The sequence below is a fragment of the Vulpes vulpes genome, chromosome X, assembly GCF_048418805.1.
Source record: "Vulpes vulpes isolate BD-2025 chromosome X, VulVul3, whole genome shotgun sequence".
NCBI classification, from domain to species: domain Eukaryota; kingdom Metazoa; phylum Chordata; class Mammalia; order Carnivora; family Canidae; genus Vulpes; species Vulpes vulpes.
In genome coordinates, this window is record NC_132796.1 from 11941844 (window position 1) to 11965853 (window position 24010).

Genomic DNA, 24010 nt, shown 5'->3' on the forward strand with positions numbered 1-24010 from the left:
ACTTGAGCCAAAGGTAGATGCTTAACTGACTGAGCCACCCAGGTGCTCCCAAATCAAGTATTTCTGATGAAAATTTAACATCTAATTTGATGCATTGTGTGTAAAATACATAACAGATTTTTAAGACTTATTGTGGAAAAAAAATGGAAACTCAGTAATTTTTCGTATTGATTACATTGACAATCTTTTCAATGTATTTGGCAAAATAAAATGTTATCAGAAGTAATTTCACCTTTTTTTTAAACTTTTTTTTTAAAGATTTTATTTATTGAGAGAGAGAGAGAGAGAGAGCACACAAATAGAGGAAAAGGAGAAGCAGACTCCCCACTAAGCAGGGAGCCTGCCACAGGGCTCAATTCTAGGACTCTGGGATCACAACCTGAGCCAAAGGCAGCCACTCTAACTGAGCCCCCCAGATGCCCCTTTAAACTTTTTAGATATGGCTCCTAGAAACTTGAAAATTACCTTTGTGGTTTACATTACTTTTCTGTTTGTAGGCACTGTTACAAAAGGATAAAGGCAGATAATGCTAAATAAATAATGGTTAAAATGTGAGATCAGTTAATATATTCTAAATGGCATAAGAACATAAAGTCAAACAGCTTTGGGAAGTGATCTGGAAAGAAACTAATATTTATGAGTGCCATGTGACTATATATTTGCTAAGTGCTTCATTTAACTTCCCCAGAGGTCTTTGATGACGATACTATCATCTGCATTTTTCAGATGAAGCGAAGCTGAGTGAAGTTAAGTGCTTTCCTGCCAGGTCACAGCGCTGACAGATGGAGAACTGGATTGAAAATCTGTGGACCACACTCTGTGCAGAGCCTCTGAGCTCCTGCAGGCTCAGCAGGTGCAGCCTCCTGCAAGCTCTGGAGTCTGAGTGTTTTAAGGGTACCCAAGATTTGTTTTAATCAGGTAGGGTAAAACATACAGACATGGAAATGACTGTCATGAAAGAAGCATTTTATCCTATAGTCCCTAAAACCAGAAGGCAGGCCACCTGGGGAAGCACCAGGGATGGCCAGGAGGCAAAGGGAAGGAGGAGAAATCGTGGATGAGAGCCTGTTGTGGTTTCTGGGGGAAGGGATGCATAAGATAGTGTAAGTAGACTGAAGATTGGCCGCTTTGAATAATTTCAGTAGGCTCTAGGGTATAGAGGTTGTCCCTAGTTGTCTGCTACCTAGTCCTGGGGAGGTTAGGGCACAGGACTAGTGACTCAGCATGTAAGAACCCTATAAAGCAGGTGGTTGGGCTCTGGATTGGTTGGTTTCCTTATGAAGGGCACTCTCCCAGGTGTTTGTTCTCTCTTGGAATTAGCTAGCCCTGGGAGGGACAACCCCTCTTGTGTCAGAAAGGCTTCAGATGTCAAAGCACCGAACAGAAAGTGGAACACATTGTTATACCACTGAGGCACCCGAAATGAGTCCTTGAGGACTTGGGCGGGAGCTGAGAGCTGGGCCACACCATGGGCTGGCTGGGAGAGCTTCAGCCACCAGCACCCCCTGGAGGCCAAGCGCCAGGGAGGCTCAGAGGGCAAGGCTAACAGCAGGGCCACCTTTCCCTGCACCCTGTGGGCTTGAGCCTGGCCGCAGACAGCCTGCCCATTTCTGCTTTCATTCAGTGATGTTTGTAACATCCAAAATTTTCAGCTTAAATGAAGTTTGAGTACTGTAAATTGTTTCTATGTAATCAAGTATCTGATTCAAATTCACATTCTATAACAATACTAGAGTAAGATCTCATTTTTAAAAAATATTTTCTCATTTATTGTTCTATAGCTACATATCACAGAGAGCTACAGAAATTGATGGATACCGTGCAGTCAAGCATAAGGTAATACTATTTTCCCTAAATCACTTGAAACACACCTTACATTTGATCTCAGAGTGGAGACGTTAACAAGGCACTTTGAAAGTTGCCCCGGAAGACAACTTGCCACTTAAGATGCGTGTGTTGAGCCCCTGGTCCTGGGACACCTTGAAGGCCACGGAAATGATTCTGTTGGTGGGCACTGACCTCTGGTTTTGCTGCCATGCCCCAGCGCTCAGGGACTCGGGAACACAGCGCTGTCCCCTTCTCTGCTCCTTCTGAGTCCCCGTGGAAGCACCCAGAGCAGCCCTGTTGACTCTACCTGCCCTCTCACAGGCAGGGGGCAGAGAAGAGTCTGACAGAACCTTGGCTTGGCTAGCTGTAAAGAACAGTTACCCATATCCTTCAGGATCTACCTTTGTGCAGGCCCCAGGGTTAACTGTCCAGTATTCAGGATCCCAAAGGGGCTGTTCCCTGGGGGTCCACATCTTCTCTCTCTCCCCCCACCTCCACCCACCTGGCTGTCTCCCCACTACCTCTTTCCCTCTTCCCCTCCACCTCCCTCTTTTTCCTCCCCTCTCTCTGTCTCCCCTTTCCTCCCAGGGGCCTGGCTCCCCTGAATTTGCATTGTGTTTTAGAAAGGAGAATTCTATTCCTTTTTCTTGAAAAAGAGGAGCCTCCTTGTTCATGCACCAGCTACCACCTGATGCCTCCCAAAGAGGTCAGAGCAGACCACCTGCAGCAAACTCACTAGACTGGGTGGAGAAGGTGGTTTTTGCCGTGTTCCCGTGGAGGACTGTCAGGATGATACTCTTGTCAATTATGTCTCAATTAAAATCTGTTATGTCTCTTTTTTAAAAAAAGAGAACCTTGCACAGTGGATTATATGTAGGAACAAAGCATGGGTGTGATTCTGTCCTTAGGCACCCAGAGGTACCTGTAACTCCTCTGGACCAGTGCTGGTCCCCAGCCTCCCCAGGAATCAGGGCCTTGTCTTGCAATTCCTGAGTGGTTTTCACGCTGAATGATAGTTTCGGTGACCCCCTTCTCTTGGCCAGGACACCCTTGTGGAATTTGGGTCATTCGATCCTTCCTGCCTGATGCCTGCCTGCCCAGATTACTGGACCTACTCGGGGTCCTTGACTACCCCTCCACTCTCTGAGTTTGTCACCTGGATCATTAAGAAGCAGCCCGTAGAGGTTGATCATGATCAGGTATGTTCTTTCCACATTTCTGTATGAGGAAATGCTAGTCTGTCCCTTTAAAACAAGGCTGGGCTCCAACTTTGGCATCAGTTGTTAACATCTTGTAATGCTTATACATTTTCATTGATATGCTATAACATTGTCTCAGTTTGGACATGAAATTGGAAATACTTCAAATTAACCAGAGAGGAGTTAACACATAGAGGAACATAAGCTTTTTGCTCTCATTTTACAGTAACATGTGTTTTACTGTATAGGCATTGTACAGAATCTCTGAAAATTAAGACCTTTAAATGGAAAAAATGAAGGCTGGAAACCCTTTGATATTTCTTCATTTATTATTAAAGTGTAGGTTATACACAATGTTATATTAGTTTCAGGTGTACAACATGGTGATTTGACAATCCATATGTTATGCTGTGTTCACCACAAGTATAGCTACCATCTGTCACCATAGAAGTCTATTACAATACCACTGACTATATTCAATGTGCTTTTTACCTTTCATCCTCATGACTTATTAATTTCATTACTGGAAGCCTGTACCTCCTACTCCTCTTCACCCGTTTTTCTCATCCCCCCCCCATCCCTGATATTCCCTCCCCTCTGGCAAATATGTTTTTTTTTATATTTTATTTATTTATTCATGAGAGACACACACAGAGAAAGGTAGAGACATAGGCAGAGAGAAGCAGGCTCCGTGCAGGGAGCCCGATGTGGGACTCGAGGATCACACCCTGGGCCAAAGGCAGATGCTCAATCGCTGAGCCACCCAGGTGTCCCCCCTCTGGCAAATATAATTCAGAGTTTATTCTCTGTATTGATGCAAAAACCTTAATTTTCTTAAGAGAACTTACTGTGAAATTTCAAGGTAAAGACAGAGGCCAACAGTACCTATACAGAAATTTTATTCTAAGTCAGAGGTTTTGACTTGGTAATTGTTCTTCATTTAGAAATGAAAGTTTAGGGGCACCTGGGTGGCTCAGTGGTTGAGCGTCTGCCTTTGGCTTGGGTCATGGTCCCGGGGTCGAGTAACATCAGGCTCCCCGCAGGGAGCCTACTTCTCCCTCTGTGTCTCTGCCTCTCTCTCTCTGTGTGTATCTCTCATGAAAAAATAAATAAAATCTTTTAAAAAAGAAAAGAAATGAGAGTTTCAGTGGTGGTTACTATGTCAACATACAAAATGTTTAATTCAAAAATGAACTAACTGTAATAATAATTGCTTTTACTTGTTTTTTTTGGAATTCTGATTTAAAAATTTTTACAAGAACAGAAGCTTCCAAGTTCTTTTTTATGAAGCCAAGACAACAATGAAACCAAAACCCACCAAAGATTGGACACTCCCCAAGAAGTAAATACTAAGCCCCTAAAGTAATATCTGTCAAGAATATTTAGGGAAAAAACTAAATAAAATGTTAGAATCCACCAGTATATTAGGTAGGATTTTTTTCTAGTAGGATTTGTCCACATAGGATTTTTTTCTAGTTATAAGGATCATTCAGTATTAGGAATCATATACTTATGATCAATAGATTACATCCCATCCGCAAAGCTAAAGGGAAAACTCATATTTTCATAAATTCCTAAAATATATTTGATAATTCATCATGTATTTTTTTAAAAGATCGTATTCATTTAGGGGTTCCTGGGTAGTTTAGTTGGTTAAATGTCTGCCTTCAACACAGGGCTCAATACCAGGACCCGAGATCATGACCAAAGCCCAAATCAGATGCTCAACCAACTGAGCCACCCAGGTGGCATCATCATGTATGTTTTGTAAAATTTTTTAATAAAACAAATGAGAATTTCCTAAGTTGTTAATGTCGATTAATCTCGGCTCAGAAGTAGAGTATGACTGGTATGGAAAGGATATCTACTAATTCCACTATAATTATTATACTAAATATTAAATTGATTAAATTCTGGTAGCAGCCAATAAAGTTAGGCAAAGTAAGATAAAGGAGGGTTTCCCGGGTGGTTCAATTGGTTACGTGTCTGCCTTTGGCTCAGGTCATGATCCCAAGGTCCTGGGCTGGAGCCCCACATCGGCTCCCTGCTCAGTGGGAACCTGCTTCTTCCTCTCTGCTTGCCGCTCCCCCCCGCCCCGTTTGTACTCTCTCTCTGTCAAACAAATAAATAAAATCTTAAAAAAAAAAAAAGAAATGAGAGGAACATTATTGGAGTACTGTACTAATTTATAGACCTCAATTCCTGTGACAGTCAATCACAAGATATAACGGAAGAAAGAACCCTACTTATAATGGAAACTAATAAACTAAAATACCTTCAAATGAACTTGAAATGTTAAAACTGTCAAATATTCCTAAGGGACACAAAAAAACTATTTCAAATAAATGCATACTATGTTATTGAATAGAAAAGTATCCCAAAGACACCTTTGATGTCAGTTCTTAAGTTGTAATTTTCCATGAGTTGTTTATTCTCCATAAATTTCATGTGGTCCTCATAAATATATCAGTAGTTACATTGTGGGGCACTGGATGCCAGTAGTACCCCAAAGACTGACTACCAAAAATATCTCCATACATTCTCTGATGTCTACTGCAAGCTCACCCCTGCTTGAGCACCACTAATATGTACTAATCTTTAATATCAACTAATAAATGAAATCCTTTACCGCTTAGTGTGTGAAAGAAACCTCTTCAGTGTGAAAATGGCTTTTAATTAACACATTGGTTTACCAGTAAAAGCATAGGGGTGATTCACTTCTTATTCCCTATAGCTCATCAGCAGAAAACTGATTTGTTGGAGGATTCTTTACTTACAAACCAGAATGACACTCTGTTGTGCTGCAGATAGGAAAACTCCTGAGGACATTTGAAAGAAAAATACATCATAGGAAATCCACACACAATGGGATTAGACTGTCCAGTCTCATGCTATGACCACCTGAAGAGATAGGTATCTATGAAGAGTTATTTCTATCATAAGAATTTCTCTTGTAAAAATTATCTACCTGGGGATCATTCCTTAAATAAAAAATTGCTCCCCCCCAATTTCAGTGGTGCGTGGAGAATGCTACCCATCAGATAACCACACCCCTGCATCCCAAAACATTTGGTATCTCTCTGAAGGGGCACCTGCACCCAAATGTTTGTAGCAGCAAAGTCCACAGTAGCCAAAATAAGGAAAGAGCCCAGATGTCCATCGATGGATAGATAAAGAAGACATACTATGTATGTGTCTGTGTATATATATATACACACACACATACAATGGAATATTACTCAGCCATCAAAAAAATGAAATCTTAAAAAAAAGGAAACCTTGCCACTTGGAACAACGTGGATGGAACTGGAGGTTATTACACAGAGCAAAGAAAGTCACAGAAAGACAATTACATGATTTCACTCATAAGTGGAATTTAAGAAACAAAAGAGGATCACAGAGGAAGAAAGGGAAAATAAGATGAAATCAGAAAGGGACACAAACCATAGGAGACTTTAAAAAAAATGTATTTATTTGAGAGAAAGAACATGGGCAGGCAGAAAAGCAGAAGAAGGAGACTCCCCACTGAGCAGGAAGCCCAACAACTTGGGGCTCATGGGGATCAATCCCAGGACCCAGGATCATGACCCGAAGGCAGGTGCTTCACTGGCTGAGGCACCCAGCCCACACCCCCGTAGAGACTCTTAACTCTAAGAAACAAACTGGGGTTGCTGAAGGAGGGGTAGGATGGGTAACAGGGTGATGAACATTAAGGAGGGCACTAAATGTAATCAGCACTAAATGTTATATGCAACTGATGAATCACTAAACTCTACCTGTAAAACTAATTAAAAAAAAAAAAAAGGAAAACCTCAAGAATGTCTTCATTAAGCAATATTTAGCATCCTCAACATTGAGCTGTCCACCCCGCTCAGCTCTGGATAGAATCTGTTACCTGTTTTTGGGCTTATCATTGGCTTCTCCTTTATATCTCTCATCCGATCATTGGAGCCAGCCCAATAGATGTATTCTGCATGGGCTTTTGAGGGAATTTTTCACAAAAACAGATTGATTCACACCAACTTAAACAGACCTTAAACGTAAGGACTAAAATCAGTTACCCAGCAGCCCTTGAACACTTGTGGATGTCAGATGTTTTCAAGTACTAATGGAAAATATGACTCTACTCCATCAATATCAATAGAAATGAAAAAGGAAAATCATTTGGATTCACAGAAAACACTTTCTAGGACTGTAAGAAGGCTGAAAATTATAGGAGAGCCCGCAAACATCAAGGTTGTTGGGGCTAAGACCTAAGTCCTGAAGGGCTGTCACCGTTTCCTCGCGATGAGCAAAGTCGCAAGAAGGGGGCATTAGCAAGCAGCGTGGGAGATGGGAAGGCACGTGCCGCTTCCGTAAAGGTAACGTAAAAGTCTACTTTTGAGTCGAGCTCAGCTCCTCTCTCTGGCACCGAGCGTTCACGCGCTCTGCGTTCCTTCTGCGGTAACGAAACAGACGCCATTGTGCGCACGCTCCGTCATCGTGAGGGCCTGCCGGGGACGAGCGCGCTGCGTCCCTCCCGATGTCAGGGCGGGAAGCCCAAGGCCTCGTGGCCGCGCTGCCTCGGCCAGGCGCCGCGGGCCTGCGTGGGGCGCCGGGGGCTCCCCGGCCTCGAGGCACTCGCCGCGCCCGCCGGGACCCGGGACCCGGGACCCGTGACCCCTGACCCGTGACCCGTGACCCGTGACGCAGGGTTCCCACGAGGGACGTCTGTCAACCAACGGTCGCCCTGGCCCTGCGCGCCTCGCGGCTGCGGACACAGACGCGGACACGGACGCAGACACGGGGGCGCCTGCGGGGGCGACTTCCCGCGGCAGAGGCGGAGGCCGAGGCCGAGGCCGGAGGCCGGAGCGCGCCGCCCCGCGGCCATGGGCAGCTACCTGAGCTCGTACCTGGGCACCGCGAAGGACGCGCGGCCACGCCCCGCTTGGACGCGCCCCGCCCCGCAGCCCGGGCCCGCCCAGCGCCCGCCGAGCCTGGGCCAGGGCCAAGTGCTCTCCTTCTACCGCGAGCTGTGGGGCCGCCGCAGGCCGCTGCCCGCCCTGCCGCCCCGCTGGGGCCACACCCGGGGCCAGGGGGTCGTGGTCCCCAAGCCCTGGAGGCGCCTCCACAGCAAGCCGCCCCTCGAGGTCCTCACCGGCTGGGATGCGTCTCGCAAGAGGTGGGCCAGGCCCTGGCTTTGGAAAGCCCAGAGCCTCCTGAGCATCTGGAACATGGTGACCGTCAACGTGCCCTCTCCCGAGAGCAGAGGCAGCGTCTCCAGGGCTCCAGCCGACCAGGAGGAGCGCCCGCACCCCTGTGCCGAGGACAGCCCGCCGAGGGCTCCCAGCCGACGCAGGAGAGGAAAGAAGAGGACCCACAGACCGCTCTGGTTTGAAGCCCCCAGCGGCAAGAGACGGAGGCTGAATGCAGAGCCCAGGGCCTCTGCCTTCAGGCCCGTATGGAGAGACGGAGTGGTCCCGATCTTCGTGCCCAGGCCCGGGCCTCTGACAAGGGGCTTCTGCTCCTGGCCTCCGCCTGTCTAACCGAACGCCCACCTGGGGCCGGCCTGACCCGCTGCCGCGACACCAGCAGCCCGGGGCCCTCCCTGTATCCTGAGCCAGAGTCCCGCCGCCGCCACCCCCTGAGACTCAGACCCGCCGTTCTTGGCCCTGCTGCCCCCCCCCCCCCGCCCCCTCCGTGAGGCACTGACACCACCAGCCAGCCCTCAGCACCCCACCTGCCCCTCTGCCAAGGCCCCCAGCCCCGCCTCTGCTGATCCCGCAGGGCCCACGCTGAAGAAACACCGTCGCTATCAAAACCTCTGCCTTCCTCCTGCCCTGCCCTGGAACCCCACCTACCAGGAAGGCCTGCTTCTCCCCTACTTCCCCAGTTTCTGCCGTGAAAGCACTGCGCTTGTTCTATTTTAATAAGAAGAATAAGCAACTTTACTATCAGAGAGTGTCACTGTCTTTCTTTCAAAGGTACCTGTACTGGGATTTCGTCCGCACCATGCACTCTCGACCTTGGCACTGTCAACATCTGGGGCCACATAACTGTTGCTTGTGGGTGGGTGCTGTCCCCTGCTTTGCAGGCTTTAAGCAGAATCCCTGGCCTCCAGCCCCCAGGGGCCAGCAGCATACTCGCACGGTGAAAATACAAATATGTCCCCAGGCGTTGCCAAATATGCCAGGGCGAGGTGGGAGGTGGGCTGGATGGTGGGGGGTGGAGGAGGGGGGCGGGGCGCGGGTGGGCGTGGGGGTGGGGGTGGGGGGAGGCACACTGGTGGAGAATCTCCGAAGGACAGTGACCTCTACTGGCAGAAACAGTCAAGCTGGGTCTCGCAAAATGCGCTATTTTAACACCCAGCAAAGACAGAGATGAATAGACTGAAGTGCTACATGCTTAGCAAAAACATTTCCCCCAGTTTTGGAGAATGCTGTGGAGTGTGATGGATTCAAATAGCTTGGCCCTGTTATTCATCAGAATATGCAAATTTGAAAACAATAAACTACTCATTTAAGCTCCTCAGGTTGGCAAAAATGAAAATGCCAATCACATGAAATGCAGAGACTTGGAACCCCAGGCAGTGCTGCAGCTGTGAATGGGTCCAGCCAATCTACAGGAGCACTTGCAAGGGTTCCCTACAGCACAGTGTGGCTACCGGAAACTCTTACACATGAGCGCGCGCACAACACACACACACACACACACACACACAAGCACGCACGCACGCACACAAGCACGCGTGCGCACCCAAAGATTGGTGGGGATGTTCTTCCCAGCACTCTGCCAGGTCAGAGAACTGGGACAGTCTAAATGCCCGCCAGTAGGCGAATGCATAAAGTAAACATGCTACGTGCTATCGAGGGGGTACTCTTCCACAAATTGAAGGAAAGAAATAGCCCAAGGATTCTCCACTCTTGGGCTCCTGGGCCAGATAATTCTGAGCATTGCAGGATGTGAAGCCGCACACCTGGCCTCTATCGCCCAGATACTGATAGGACCACCTCCAGTGGTGACAGTCAGATGCACCTCCAGGCATTGCCATATATCCCCGGAGGGACAAACACCACCCCCACTTGGAAATCACTGAAGTAGACAGAGACAGGTTACATCTCAGAAATACAGGGTGAGGGAAAAGATGGGGCTTAGTGTATTACGTGTACCATATGCCCTTTATATCATTTAAACAAGGGCAGAGTAATATTGCTGGAACAATAGGGGAGGCTAGGAACCGGGTAAGAGGTCATCTGGACACTTTGCCTGCATTGTTCTTTCCACCTAAAGCCTCTTTAACTACTGTTCAAACACGGCTTTCACGGCATTCCCCTTCAGAGAGTCAGAGGATATGCTGTAAACAAAGCAAAGTCCCTTCTCCCATGGAGCTTGCTTTCTAAAGGAGGTGGAGACAGAAGATAAACAAGTAAATAAATGGGGATCTCTGGGTGGCTCAGCGGTTTAGCGCCTGCCTTCCACTCTGGGCATGATCCTGGAGTCCCGGGATCGAGTCCCACGTCGGGCTCCTTGCACGGGGCCTGCTTCTCCCTCTGCCTGTGTCTCTGCCTCTCTCTCTCTTTGTCTCTCGTGAATACATAAATAAAATCTTTATTAAAAAAAATAAAAATTAAAAAAAAAACAGTAAATAAATGGACACACTAGCAGGTACAGAGAAGTGCTATATAGAAAAATAAGGGAGGAGGAGGAGGAGGGGAGGAGGGACACATACAATTCCACCAACACCACTCTGCCCCAAGTACTTTCCTGTGTCCCCATCACCTTGGAACTATGCCATCCTTTACTACCAGTTCAACTCTGTTCCTCAGGGTTCCCCATTGGTGGCAACTCCTGCTTTCATGTAGAACCTCCACAAAGAGATTGAAAATATTTTATCTACCTAGATACGGAGATTCCTAGCAGATTCAAATTGTTGCCGAAAACACTAAGCTCAACGTTTTCAATGTTGACAGCTACTGTTAGATACAAAATGTCCCCTAAAAATCAACGTTGTGTCCCAAAGTGTGCTCCCTGCCATTTTCTAGACTTGAGTCAAGGCATTTCATGTTCCATGAGTTGCTAGAAAGGGTTTCATTTTTTAGAAAAGACTTTATTTATTTATTCATGACAGAGAGAGAGAGAGAGAGAGAGAGAGACACAGAGAGGCAGGCAGAGGGAGAGGGAGGGAGAAGCAGGTTCCATGCAGGGAGCCCGAGGTGGGACTCAATCCTGGGTCTCCAGGATCACACACCAGGCTGAAGGCGGCGCTAAACCACTGGGCCACCCGGGCTGCCCGAGAAAGGGTTTCAGATCTTAGTGTGTCCACAAGGGTGCTGGTGACATTTTCAGTAGGAAATTCCCTGTTAACATGGAACTGTCCTGAGCTTGGCATCAGGTTCATTCTCTCTCAGCCTCAACCCCTATTAATTGCCACAACACTCTCCAGGCATAGATGTAGCTCCCAAACACACCACATTTCCATAGGCTACCTGGATGGAGGCAGAAGCATACCCACATAAGAAACACTTGCAAACCTTATCCAAAGTGGCAAGGTTCTGAGAACCAAGGCAGACCAAGGTCTTGGAAGGCAAAGAAAGATGGAGAAACTGGCTCCATCACTAGAGTGGTCACTGAAGAGGCAGAGATATGGAACAGAAGAAGGACATTAGTGAAAAAGGGAAGAGGGTCTGAAAAATCCCACAGCTTAATAATATCGAAATAATGATAGTTCCTTAATTTTTACGTATCTATCAGGGTTACTTCATATAATGGCCGTAGGGATATGGGTGAAGAGTCTACAGCAGAGTTGCTCAAGCTGAGCACTGTTGACATTTTAGGCTAGAGAAGTCGTGCTTGTGGAAGGCTGTCTATTCTTTTGTAGGATGTGCAGCACATCCCCAGCCTCTACATGCTCCAGGCCAGCAGCACATCCAATTGTAAAACCTAAAAACATCAGAGTCCAAAATATCCTCGGGAGCAGTGCAGGGAAGAAATCCCCCAAGGTTGAGGACCACTGGTACACAGGATCTCGTTATATTATGTCTGCAAGTCTTGTGTAAACGTAAATGTATTTTTTTCTCATTGAACACACACCAATACAGGAGCAAAGCAGTTAGTTTTAAAGCTGCCTCGGTACAGTAAAATGACCTACAAGAATAAAACTAGGCAATGGATTAATAATAGTTTTGACGGGCTTCACTGCTAAGGAGATAACATACAAATGTACTTTGAAAATAAGAGTCATTCAAACCAGGAGCAACCCGGTGGCGCAGTGGTTTAGCGCCGCCTGCAGCCTGGGGTGTGATCCTGGAGACCCGGGATCCAGTCCCACATCGGGCTCCCTGCATGGAGCCTGCTTCTCCCTCTGCCTGTGTCTCTGCCTCTCTGCCTGCCTCTCTCTCTCTCTCTCTCTCTCGTTCTACCTCTGAATAAATTTTTTAAAAAAGAGTCATTCAAATGCAAGATATTGATAGCCTTCAGCATAGGAGTGGTCTTAATAATTATGTGAAATTTTTGGAAATTTGTTCTGTAACATGTTTAGACGTATCAAGAATTTATCAGGGAGCCCACCCCCTGTTCTCCTGGCCTCATGAGGCACGACTTCCATCACTTGTGCAAGATTCACATGAGCGAGAAAGGGGAATAATTTTAATTGCTGAGGGTCTTCAGCTAAAGAATATTAAGTATCATTGAACACCAATAAAAAATAAATTTATTATAAAAAAATAGAATATTAAGTATCCCTCCTACATGGTGGCTCCTCCGGTAAAAGGAATGTTAGGATTTTTAGCAAACAAAAAGTAACCTTCTGCTCAACAAATACCAACCATTGAAATAGAATTGTCGAGAAGCTTTTATACTTTGTTCAGATACAGGCAGTTGAAGTAGTAATGAGTAAGGCCACTTGCTAAAGGATGAGGTTGTGGGACAGGCCAGGGGAGAGCACACCCTGCTTCTGGAGACAGCTGTATGGCAAAGGCTGTAGAAGACAGAGAAACTCGTGAACTGGAGCTTCCTCCTTGTCTGGATGATGCTTTGAGAAATTAACCATGATGTCTTGGCTCCCCCAGGAGTGAGAAACAGAGGGCCAACAAGAGGTAGAACCCAGGCAGTACAGAGCTACCTCTTCTATGGCCATTGACACGAGATCCATCAGGGGAGTGTCTACGGAGGTAGAAGAAGGGGGAGAAATGGGTGGGTGGGCTCTCTTTTCTTGTGTGCACTGTACTCTGATAGTTAGGCCTGAGGTTTAAGCGCCTGGATGTTCAGCATGTTTCACTCACTCACAAAAGGGTACTCACAACTAGCATAGATTAGCCGGTATGGTTAGGGATGTGAGGAAAAGCGCTCCTACTGCAAGGGCTTCCAGATTCCATGACCCTTCCCAGAAGTGCAGGAGTGCAGTGCTAAGACCCTTCAACACCAAGGTCATAGTGTCTTGAGCCAACAAAAGATTCAAAACCAAAGAAGTAGAGGCATACTTCCTGAGATGCCTCAATTGGCTCACAACATTCCATACCCCACCTGAGAACAGACCCAGGACAGTCGGAAGGGCAAAGGGCTTCTAGATGTCATGTGGCTTGTCCACAGTTCTTGTCAGGAGGGTCTCTAATCCCTGTCCTGATATGAACTTCATTGTCTCCAAGCAAAGAACACCCTCTTTAATTTTATCAGCTGTGGAGTCACCTGGGTGATTATTAAAAATCCTTAGTTTGGGGATCCCTGGGTGGCTCAGCAGTTTAGCGCCTGCCTTTGGCCCAGGGCGCAATCCTGGAGTCCCAGGATCGAGTCCCATGTCGGGCTCCCGGCATGGAGCCTGCTTCTCCCTCTGCCTGTGTCTCTGCCTCTCTCTCTCTCTCTCTCTCTCTCTCTCTCTCTTTCTCTCCGTCTATCATGAATAAATAAATATAATCTTTAAAAAATAAAAAAAAATTAAAAATAAAAATCTTTAGTTTATCTGCAACACAAGCCTTCTCCCGGCCCTGGGACATGAGAGCAAGGCCCAAGTCTGTGCTGCATTTGGAGCCCCTGTATTCCTGCCATGTGGCCTGTCTGGGCACTCAGTGAGCCTTGGGAAATGGATGGATGGATGGATTGATGGATGGATGGAATGGAGAAATGAATTCCCTCGTTTGTATGATATCTCAAGAGAGACAAGCCGAGAAAGTAAATTGAGCCACGACCAAATGGGAAAAGGGGGGAAAGGAGGGAGGTTGCTTCTCCCAAATCATTGTTTACTCAACACAGCTATTCAGACAACACAATAACAGCCGAGCTCTCCAGCAACAGAACACCCCTGAATACAGCGAAATGGGGGTGACCCAGAGGAAGTGTAAATGTGAGGGAAGTTTGTACTGAAATGGAAGTACCATGAGGCCTGATTGTACAGGCTAATTCAGTACTGATTTACTTAGTACCCAAAAGATACAAATTCCTCCCATTCGTGGGTTATGTACATCTAGTGTGACTTCTCCCTGGTCTTTCTACCCAACGTGACCACACTGAATGTCTTCTAAGATTTACATGGAATGAAAAATTAAGCAACAAGCAGCTACTGAGCTGAAATTGTCTTTGTTAAGTTTGTTTTGATGTACTAAGTAAACTGAAATGCCTAAAATCTTCAAAGCTCTCATCATAAGATGAAAATCCTAAAATTATGTATAGTGATGGATGTTAACTAGACTTTGTGGTGATCATTTTGCAGTCTATACAAATATCACTTCCTTATGTTGTCCACCTGAAACTAATAATGTGGTAGGTCAATTTCACTTGAATTTTAAAAAATTAAGTAAGTAAATGAAATGCCAGGAGCACAACTAAACAGAAATCCTACATTTTCAAGATTGTAAATATAGGGGGGTCTGATGGAATTATTGGAATTTGTTTCAATAATCATTTTGTTCAACTCTTTTACAAAGTACTAATATCTGTACATATCCTAATGGCTTCTCAAGCAAATCCCTGAAAAGGTAAAAATGTCCACTCCCTTTCCTCAAGTGTAGAAGGCCCTGGATTTATACTAATCCTCTACAATTTGGCTCCACTGCCATTTCTCATCAAGGGCGCCAGACACTGGATCCAACTGCATCCAAGGGGTGGTAAGAATCAGGCTCTTGTTTCTGGAAATCAAAGGACTAAATAGGAGCTGGGCTGCTGTTTTACAAACACAAGACCATTAGTCCCCTTACTGTGGACACGACAGCACGTTGTCCCTTTTAGATCACAAGACTTATCCTTGAATAATTAGGCAGAGGAAGAAATCGGTTCCATGCCCTACACTGTGGAGCCCAGAAAAAAAAAAAAAAAAAAGCCAATCCTCAGTAAGACTTCTCCCTCTCTTGCAAAAGTATAAATTACCCTAAAGCCAAAGTACATTTCCCAACTTACTTGGGAAGTAGATTAGACTTTACCCTTAGATTATATTTCCCTAGAAACAACCCTCAACAGTTAAAAATTTCTGTGAAACTATTTTTAAATCTGGCCTAAATCTTATTGTAATAACTTGAAAACACCTAGTTGCCATCTTCTTCAAATTCATAAGAAATCTTCATGTAACCTGGTCTAAAGAAATCAGAACTTCCTGTCCTGTCATTGAAATTTTTTCAACATCTTCTTTTCTGCTTAAAAAAAAAAAAAATCCAGGAGTCAGGGGCTCCTGGGTGGCTAAGTCAGTTAAGTGACCATCTCTTAATTTAAGCTCAGGTTATGATTTCAGGATCATAAAGTAGAGCCTTGGGTCAGGATCCATGCTCAGCAGGGTCTGCCTGAGATTCTCTCTCTCCCTCTGCCCTTCTTCCCACTTGCTCTCTCTGTCTGAAATACATAAATCTTTTTTTAAAAAATCCAAGTAGTAGCAAGAAAACCACTTGATATCAAGATTTAAGTAAGGACATTGAACGAGTTGTCTTGTTTTTGTCACATTTGGTCCACTTTCCTATCATGGCCCCCAGGCCCGGCTTCCTCGGTGTGGGCGCGATGCTGTGTGAGGCTTGGTTTTCCCTGTCACCTTGATCCCAGCAGGCTTTGGGACAGGTTCAAGTCTGTGCATTCAACCGCAGCCGTGCAGCTCCCCAGGCCGGCCTCAGTAGACCACGATGCGCAGAGGTTTCTGCTTCTCACCCCTTTGCCTTGGGCTGCCCTGTCAGCTCCTTCTCCTTCACTCCTTGGCAGCATCTGCAGCAACTGGTGGAGCTTTCCAGTCACTTCGACTTCAGAAAGAGTTGAGGGCAGTGGGATTGGAACTGGGATCAAAGCTGTCTTCCTGCCTCTGGCACACAGCTCCTCTCCGTCCAGCAGTGGCGGCCTAAGCGGGGTGCTCCACTGATTTACTTACTCCCTCTGCACACTCCTCTCCCCCTGACCCGGCCTGTCTCCCCTTCCTTCCCCCCACCCGCTCCATTCTCGCTCCTCTAGGAATGGCAAGGAAGAGGGGAGAGGGCTGTGGGCATCTACAGAAGGAAATAGCAAAGTTCCTTATCCTTAGCCAGGGCTCTTTGCGAACTGCCCCCCCCCCCCCGCCCTGGCTGTTCTGCTGTTGGGGGTCCTCTCCTCTGCTGTGGTGGGCGTCCTCAGGTTCTCCATTCAGAGCACCTGTGGGGCCCCTGGGGACCTGCCTGGGCACCTCCACACTGCATCTTCCCTGACGTGGGCGATGCACTCTCACCACCTCCCTCCATCCCATCCACTCCCAGGCCTCTAGTGGTGCTCTCCCAGCCTCATGTCACCACCTCCTCCTTTCCCTGCAGTGGGTTCTCAGCCCCAAAGGCAGGGGCTCCCTCCAGATCCCTCCTGCAGCCTCTACTTGGTCCCAGGAACACACTGCAGGGCAGACTACTTGCAAAGCTCTCCTCTCTCAACCCAGTCACTGGAGCTTGAATCAGCCTTTCACCTTCAGACTTCTCCAGCTACAAGGCAGGCTCCGTTTCTGTTCCATGGTACCTACGCCCTCAGGCACTGGGCTCACCATCGTGCACGTTGGGGAGCATCTGACGGGGAAATAATATGCCAGTCTCTGTTCTACAGACAGCCCCACTCTCTGTGAGTGGTTCTCTGCCTGACGTGAGGTAGACGGGGACACAAGCAAAGGTATCACTCAAAGCGCATGATTGCTAGTGTGGCAGGTGCCACAGCTCATCAGAACGGACGCAGTTGTCAGCACCTCACCTGGCTGCATGGTGCATATGCGCTGGAACCCATGCCCACCCGGTCCTGTCCTGTGGGGAAGGGAGTGGAAACGCCACAGCCCTCTCTGCAGGCCCACAGCCCCTGCCCTTCTGACCCTCCAGCTCTCTCTCCCCCTGCCTGCTTGGGTGAAGGTGACTGGACCTGTTCAGCTGTCCCATCTGTCCTGCATGGACACAGCCAGGACCTCTCTCCAGGAAAAACATCCTCTTGCATAGTCAGTCAAGGGTGTCCTGGATCAAGGATATGCCAACCATTGGTTGCCAAGTATGCAAAAGCATCCTCGGAGATCCTGAGTTCTGTATCACTGGAGGAGGTCAAGCTTGATGTAAGAGATATTGTAGTAAGGACTGGGTAAAAGGCAGAATGAAAGCGAGACTATTCATTATTCTCTTTATGATTTGATTGTCTTTAGTGAGTTACTTTTTACTGTTCAATTCTGTACATCTTGGTGTCTTCAGATTCTCTACAATATTCATAAAATCAATAATGAGGAAAAATAAGTAATAAACAGTAATATTCCAGATCTGGATCCCTGAAGCCATCCCGGAAATGGATATCTGCCACTGGGCTAGTCTGCTAGGGCTGCTGTAGCAAACACTACAGACCCTGTGGCTTGAACGACAGAAATGTAATTTCTCACAGTGCTGGAGGCCAGAAGCCTGAGATCAGGGTGTGGTCAGGGCTGATTTCTTCTGAGGCTTCTTCCTTTGGCTTGTGGATGGCTGTCCTCTCCTGTCACACCTGGGCTTTCCTCTGGGCACATCTGTGTCCTCATCTCTTCTTCTTGTAAGAACACCATTCATATTGGGTTAAAGCCCACCTATATGACCTAATCTTACATGAGTTATCTCTTTAAGGACCCTATCTCCAAATACAATCACATTCTCAGCTACCAGGGGTTAGGACTTGAGCATATGAATTTTCAGGGAATGCCATTCATTCCATAGCAGCTATCTCCAGGGTTTATTTTGTCCCTCACTGGCACCAAAAGACCATTTGGGGCAGAAGAGTTAAAACCTGAGGCAGTTGCCAACTGCTGGTGTGTTCCATCCACCCTCGTGCTGGAGAGAGGCAGTGTCTCTACAAAGTTGTTTTCAATCTTGTCTTGCATTTTGTGGTGCCCTTTCCCACAGGGGAAGCCTGTTTTTGTAAGGATGCAGGCTTCCTTATGGCAGCACATGGAGAATGGGGCTCAGCCATTGAACTGCATCCTAAACACATCCTTATTCATTAGGCAGCCCTCATCACTCAGCCTCCTGACAGCAGTGTTGCTGGCACTCATACTGCCTGGCAGCAAGATCAGCCCTTCCCTCCACTGAGGACATCCTGCCAAAAGCCATGTCCTCCTGGAACATTTTCCCCTTGAAGGCTACTTCTGGCTAATCCAGCTTCAGCTTAAATGCTGTCTCTTTTTTTTTTAGAATGGCTACACCAGCTTGCATTTCCACCAATAGTGTAAGAGGGTCCCCTTTCTCTGCATCCTCACAAACATCTGTCGTTTCCTGACTTGTTAATTTTATGGAACTTTTTCAAAAATTTGACAATAGAGCTACCCTACGACCCAACAATTGCACTACTAGAGATTTACCCCAAGGATACAAATATAGTGATCTGAAGGGGCACCTGCACCCCAAAGTTTATAGCAGCAATGTCCACAATAGCAAACTATGGAAAGAGCCCAGATGTCCATCAACAAATGAATGGATAAAGAAGATATATATATATATATATATATATATATATATATATATATATATACACAATGCAATACTATTCAGGCATCATTTTAAAAAAAGAGAGATTTTGCCATTGGGTGGAACTAGAAGATATTATGCTAAGTGAAATACATTAATCATAGAAAGACAGTGATCATATGATCTCACTTATAATCGGAATTTAAGAAAGAAAACAGAAGATCATAGGAGAAGAGTGAAAAAAATAAAACAAGACAAAATCAGAGAGGGAGACAAACCATAATAGACTCTTAATCATAGGAAACAAACTGAGGGTTGCTGGAGTGAAGGGGGGATGGGAACATGGGGTAACTGGGTGATACACTATATGTTACTTATTTGAAGTTAAATTTAAAAATAAATAAACAAACAACATTTCTTTGAATCAGAGAGGTCTTCCCCTGATGGCTCAACATAAAGAAGTCCCCACCCTACCCTATAGTTAACAGTCTAGTACATCCCTTTCCTTCCTAACACGTTTGCCACCAATATCTCCATTGGTCCTTTGGAGCATTTCCTAAGGACATTCACAATAGTCAACCATGTTGCCCATTTAGAGTTTGGTAAATTTTGTGCACCACAGGCCTAGCAAGTGCTGTCCTCTCTGTCTCTTGCAATGTACTGTTTATTGCTGCTTTTTCATGCTACTTTACATGAGTAAATGTGTGAGTATGTAGACAGTAGTGGCCCCATGGAATGATCTGGGGAGGCTTTATCCTATCACTATTTCCATCAGTACCTCTCTCATGGCAGTCTGTGTACATGTGTGAAGTTAATGAGAAGGAAGCTGGCTGCCAAAATGTAACTTCTCCTGAAGTCCCTCATGGCCTCTCCATCCATCAACAGATAAAATCTGAAGCCACCACTGAGACATTCTCATTGACTGAAAACCAAAGTGAATGTCTCCTATGCTAGTAATAGCTATTTTGCTCCAACATCAGCATGTTCGTTTTAAAATTTTATTTTATTTAAAAAAATTTTTTTTATGATAGAGAGAGAGAGAGAGAGAGAGAGAGGCAGAGACACAGGCAGAGGGAGAAGCAGAGGGAGAAGCAGGCTCCATGCACCGGGAGCCCGACGTGGGATTCGATCCCGGGTCTCCAGGATCGCACCCTGGGCCAAAGGCAGGCGCCAAACTGCTGCACCACCCAGGGATCCCTAAAATTTTATTTTCTAATAATATTGTGCTTTCTTTAGTATCGGACCCTTCCTCATAGTTATCTTGAGCTTGAATTAATTATTTGGAAAACTTCACTAAATGCTCCAATCAAAAGACATAGGGTATCAAAATGAATTAAAAAAAAAAAAAAAAAAAAAAAGACCGGGCAGCCCCGGTGGCGCAGCGGTTTGGCGCCGCCTGCAGCCCGGGGTGTGATCCTGGAGACCTGGGATCGAGTCCCACATCGGGCTCCCTGCATGGAGCCTGCTTCTCCCTCTGCCTGTGTCTCTGCCTCTCTCTCTCTGTGTCTATGAATAAATAAATAAAATCTTAAAAAAAAAAAAGACTCATCTTTATGCTGCCTCCAAGAGAGTCATTTTAGACCTAAAGACACTTGCAGATTGAAAGTGAGGAAATGGGAGAACATTTATCATGCAAATGAATGTTGAAAGAAAGCTGGAATAGCCATACTTATATCAGACAAAGTAGGTTTTTTTTAAAGATTTTATTCATTTATTCATGAGAGACACAGAGAGAGAGAGGCAGAGACACCGGCTGAGGGAGAAGCAGGCTCCACGCAGGGAGCCCGACCTGGGACTCGATCCCAGGTCTCCAGGATCACACCCTGGGCTGCAGGCGGCGCTAAACCGCTGCACCACCGGGGCTGCCCCAAAGTAGATTTTAAACCAAAGACTGTAATAAGAGGTGCAGGGCACTATATCATAATAAAGAGGACTATCCAACAAGAAGATCCAACAATTTTAAGTATTTATGCACCCAACTTGGGAGCACCCAAATATATAACACAACTAATAACAAACATAAAGGAACTCATTAATAATAATACAATAATAGTAGGGAACTTTAACACTTCTCTTACATCAATCAATAGACCATCTAAGCAGAAAATCAACAAGGAAACAATGGCTTTGAATGATACACTGGACCAGATGGAGTTAAGAGATATATTCAGAGCATTTTATCCTAAAACAGTAGAATACACATTCTTTTCAAGTGCACATGGGACCTTCTCCAAAACAGATCACATACTGGGTCACAAATCAGCCCTCAACAAGTACAAAAAGATTGAGATCATACCATGCATATTTTCTGACCACAACACTATAAAACTTGAAGTCAACCACAAGAAAAAAATTGGAGGGGGATCCCTGGGTGGCTCAGCGGTTTAGCGTCTGCCTTTGGCCCAGGGCGCGATCCTGGAGTCCTGGGATGGAGTCCCACGTCAGGCTCCCGGCAAGGGCCTGTTTCTCCCTTCTCCTGTGTCTCTGCCTCTCTCTCTCTCTCTCTCTCTCATAAATAAATAAATCTTTAAAAAAAATTGGAAAGACCACAAATACATAGAGGTTAAAGAACATCCTACTGGGCAGCCGCGGTTTAGCACCACCTGCAGCCCAGGGTGTGATCCTGGAGACCCGGGATCGAGTCCTACATCAGGCTCCCTGCTTGGAGCCTGCTTCTCCCCCTGCCTGTGTCACTGCCTTTCTCTGTGTCGTTCATGAATAAATAAATAAAATCTTTTTAAAAAAATACATCCTACTAAAGAATGAATGAGTCAACCAGGAAATTAAGAAATTTAAAAATGCATGCAAAACAAATAAAAATGAAAACATGATAGTCCAAAAGTCTGGGATGCAGCAAAAGTGGTCATGAGAAGGAAGTTTATAGCATTACAAGCCTACCTCAAGAAGCAAGAAAAATCTCAAATAAGCAACCTAACCTTACACCTAAAGGAGGTAGAAAAAGAACAACAAATGAAGCCTAAAGCTAGCAGAAGAAGGGACATGATAAAGATTAGAGCACAAATAAATGATACTGAAACAAAAATCCACAGTAGAATATATCAATGAAACCAGGAGCTGGTTCTTTGAAAAATTAATAAAATTGATAAACCCTTAGCCAGACTTATCAAAAAGAAAAGAGAAAAAAGGGATCCCTGGGTGGCGCAGCGGTTTGGCGCCTGCCTTTGGCCCAGGGCGCGATCCTGAAGACCCGGGATGGAATCCCACGTCAGGCTCCCCGTGCATGGAGCCTGCTTCTCCCTCTGCCTGTGTCTCTGCCTCTCTCTGTGTGTGTGTGACTATCATAAATAAATAAAAAAATTTAAAAGAAAAGAAAAGAGAAAAAAACCTCAAATAAATAAAATCACAAATTAGAGAAGAGAAATAACAACCAACACCACAGAAACACAATTATAAGAGAATATTATGAAAAATTATATGCCAACACATTGGACAATCTGGAAGAAATGGATAAATTCCTAGAAGCATATAAACTACCAAAACTGAAACAGGAAGAAATAGAAAAATTGAACAGACTAATAACCAGCAAAGAAATTAAATCAGTAATCAAAAATATCCCAACAAACAAAAGTCCAGTTCCAGGTGGCTTCCCAGGGGAATTCTACCAAACATTTAAAGAAGAGTTAATACCTATCCTCCCCAAACTATTCCAAAAAATGGAAATGGAAGGAAAACTTCTAAATTCATTCTATGAGGCCAGCAATACCCTGATTCCAAAACCAGGCAAAGACTCCACTATAAAAGAAAACCACAGGCCAATATCTCTGATGAACATTTATGCAAAAATTCTCAACAAAATACTGGCAAATCATATCCAACAGTACATTAAAAGAATCATTCACCATGATCAAGTGGGATTTATTCCTGGGTTGTAAGAGTGATTCAGTAGTCACAAATCAATGTGATCCACCACACTGATAAAAGAAAGGATAAGAACCATATGATGATATAGAAAAAGCATTTGATATAGCACAGCCTCCATTCATGATAAAAACCCTCAGCAAAGTAGGGAGAGAGGGAATATACCTCAACATCATAAAGGCCATATACAAAAAACCCACAGCTAATATCATTCTCAATGGGGAAAAACTGAGAGCTTTTCCTCTCTAGTCAGGAATAAGACATGGATGTCCAATCCCACCACTGTTACTTAACATAATACTGGACTACCTAACCTCAGCAGACAACAGAAGACAATAAAAGGCATCCGAATTGGCAAGGAAGAAGTTGAACTTTCACTATTTGCAGATGACATGATATTCATTTTAGAAAACCCAAAAGACTCCACCAAAAAATTGATAGAACTGATACATGAATTCAGTAAAGTCGCAAGATACAAAATCAACGTACAGAAATCTGTTGCATTTCTGTACACCAATAAAGAAGTAGAAGAAAAAGATATCAAGGAATTGATCCCATTTACAACTGTACCAAAAACCGTAAGATACCTAGGAATAAACCTAACCAAAGAGGTAAAAGATCTGTACTATGGATCTCTTATGAAAGAAACTGAAGAAGATACAAAGAGATGAAAAGCATTGAAAGAACAATTAGACATTAAAATGTCTATACTACCCAAAGCAATCTACACATTTAATGCAATCCCTGTCAAAGTACCACCAGCATTTTTCACAGAGCTAGACCAAACCATCCTAAAATTTGTGGGGAACCACAGAAAACCCTACATAGCCAAAGCAATCATGAAAAAGAAAAGGAAAGCTGGAGGCACCACAATTCTGGACTTCAAGTTATATACAAAGCTATAGTGATCAAGACACATAGATCAATGAAACAGAATAGAAAACCCAGAAATGAATCCACATATATGGTCAACTAATCTTCGACAAAGCAGGAAAGAATATCCAATGGAAATAAAGTCTCTTCAACAAATGGTGTTGGGAAAACTGGACAGCAACATGCAAAAGAATGAAACTGGACCACTTTTTTACACCATACACAAAAATAAATTCAAAATGAGGGGCCTGGTTGGCTTCAGGGATTGGGCATCCAACTCTTGATTTTGGCTCGGGCTATGATTTTGGGGTTATGGGATCAAGCCCTACATTGGGTTTCATAGTCAGCATGGAGTCTGCTTGAGGTTCTCTCTCTCCC

At 45.2% G+C, this 24010-nt stretch overlaps 1 protein-coding gene across 11 annotated transcripts in view; it reads left to right on the forward strand.

The window, feature by feature from the left end:
* CA5B (carbonic anhydrase 5B) overlaps positions 1-24010 on the forward strand; it is a 131751-nt gene that overhangs the window by 20627 nt on the left and 87114 nt on the right. For all 11 annotated transcript variants that reach the window (XM_072743723.1, XM_072743725.1, XM_025997538.2 and 8 more), the window contains exons 3-5: positions 727-918; positions 1782-1836; positions 2871-3026. Coding sequence is in view for 5 of the 11 variants with exons in the window: in XM_025997538.2 (XP_025853323.2) it covers positions 2913-3026 (114 nt within the window). In the remaining 6 variants the exon portion in view is untranslated. The remainder of the gene's footprint in view (positions 1-726; positions 919-1781; positions 1837-2870; positions 3027-24010) is intronic.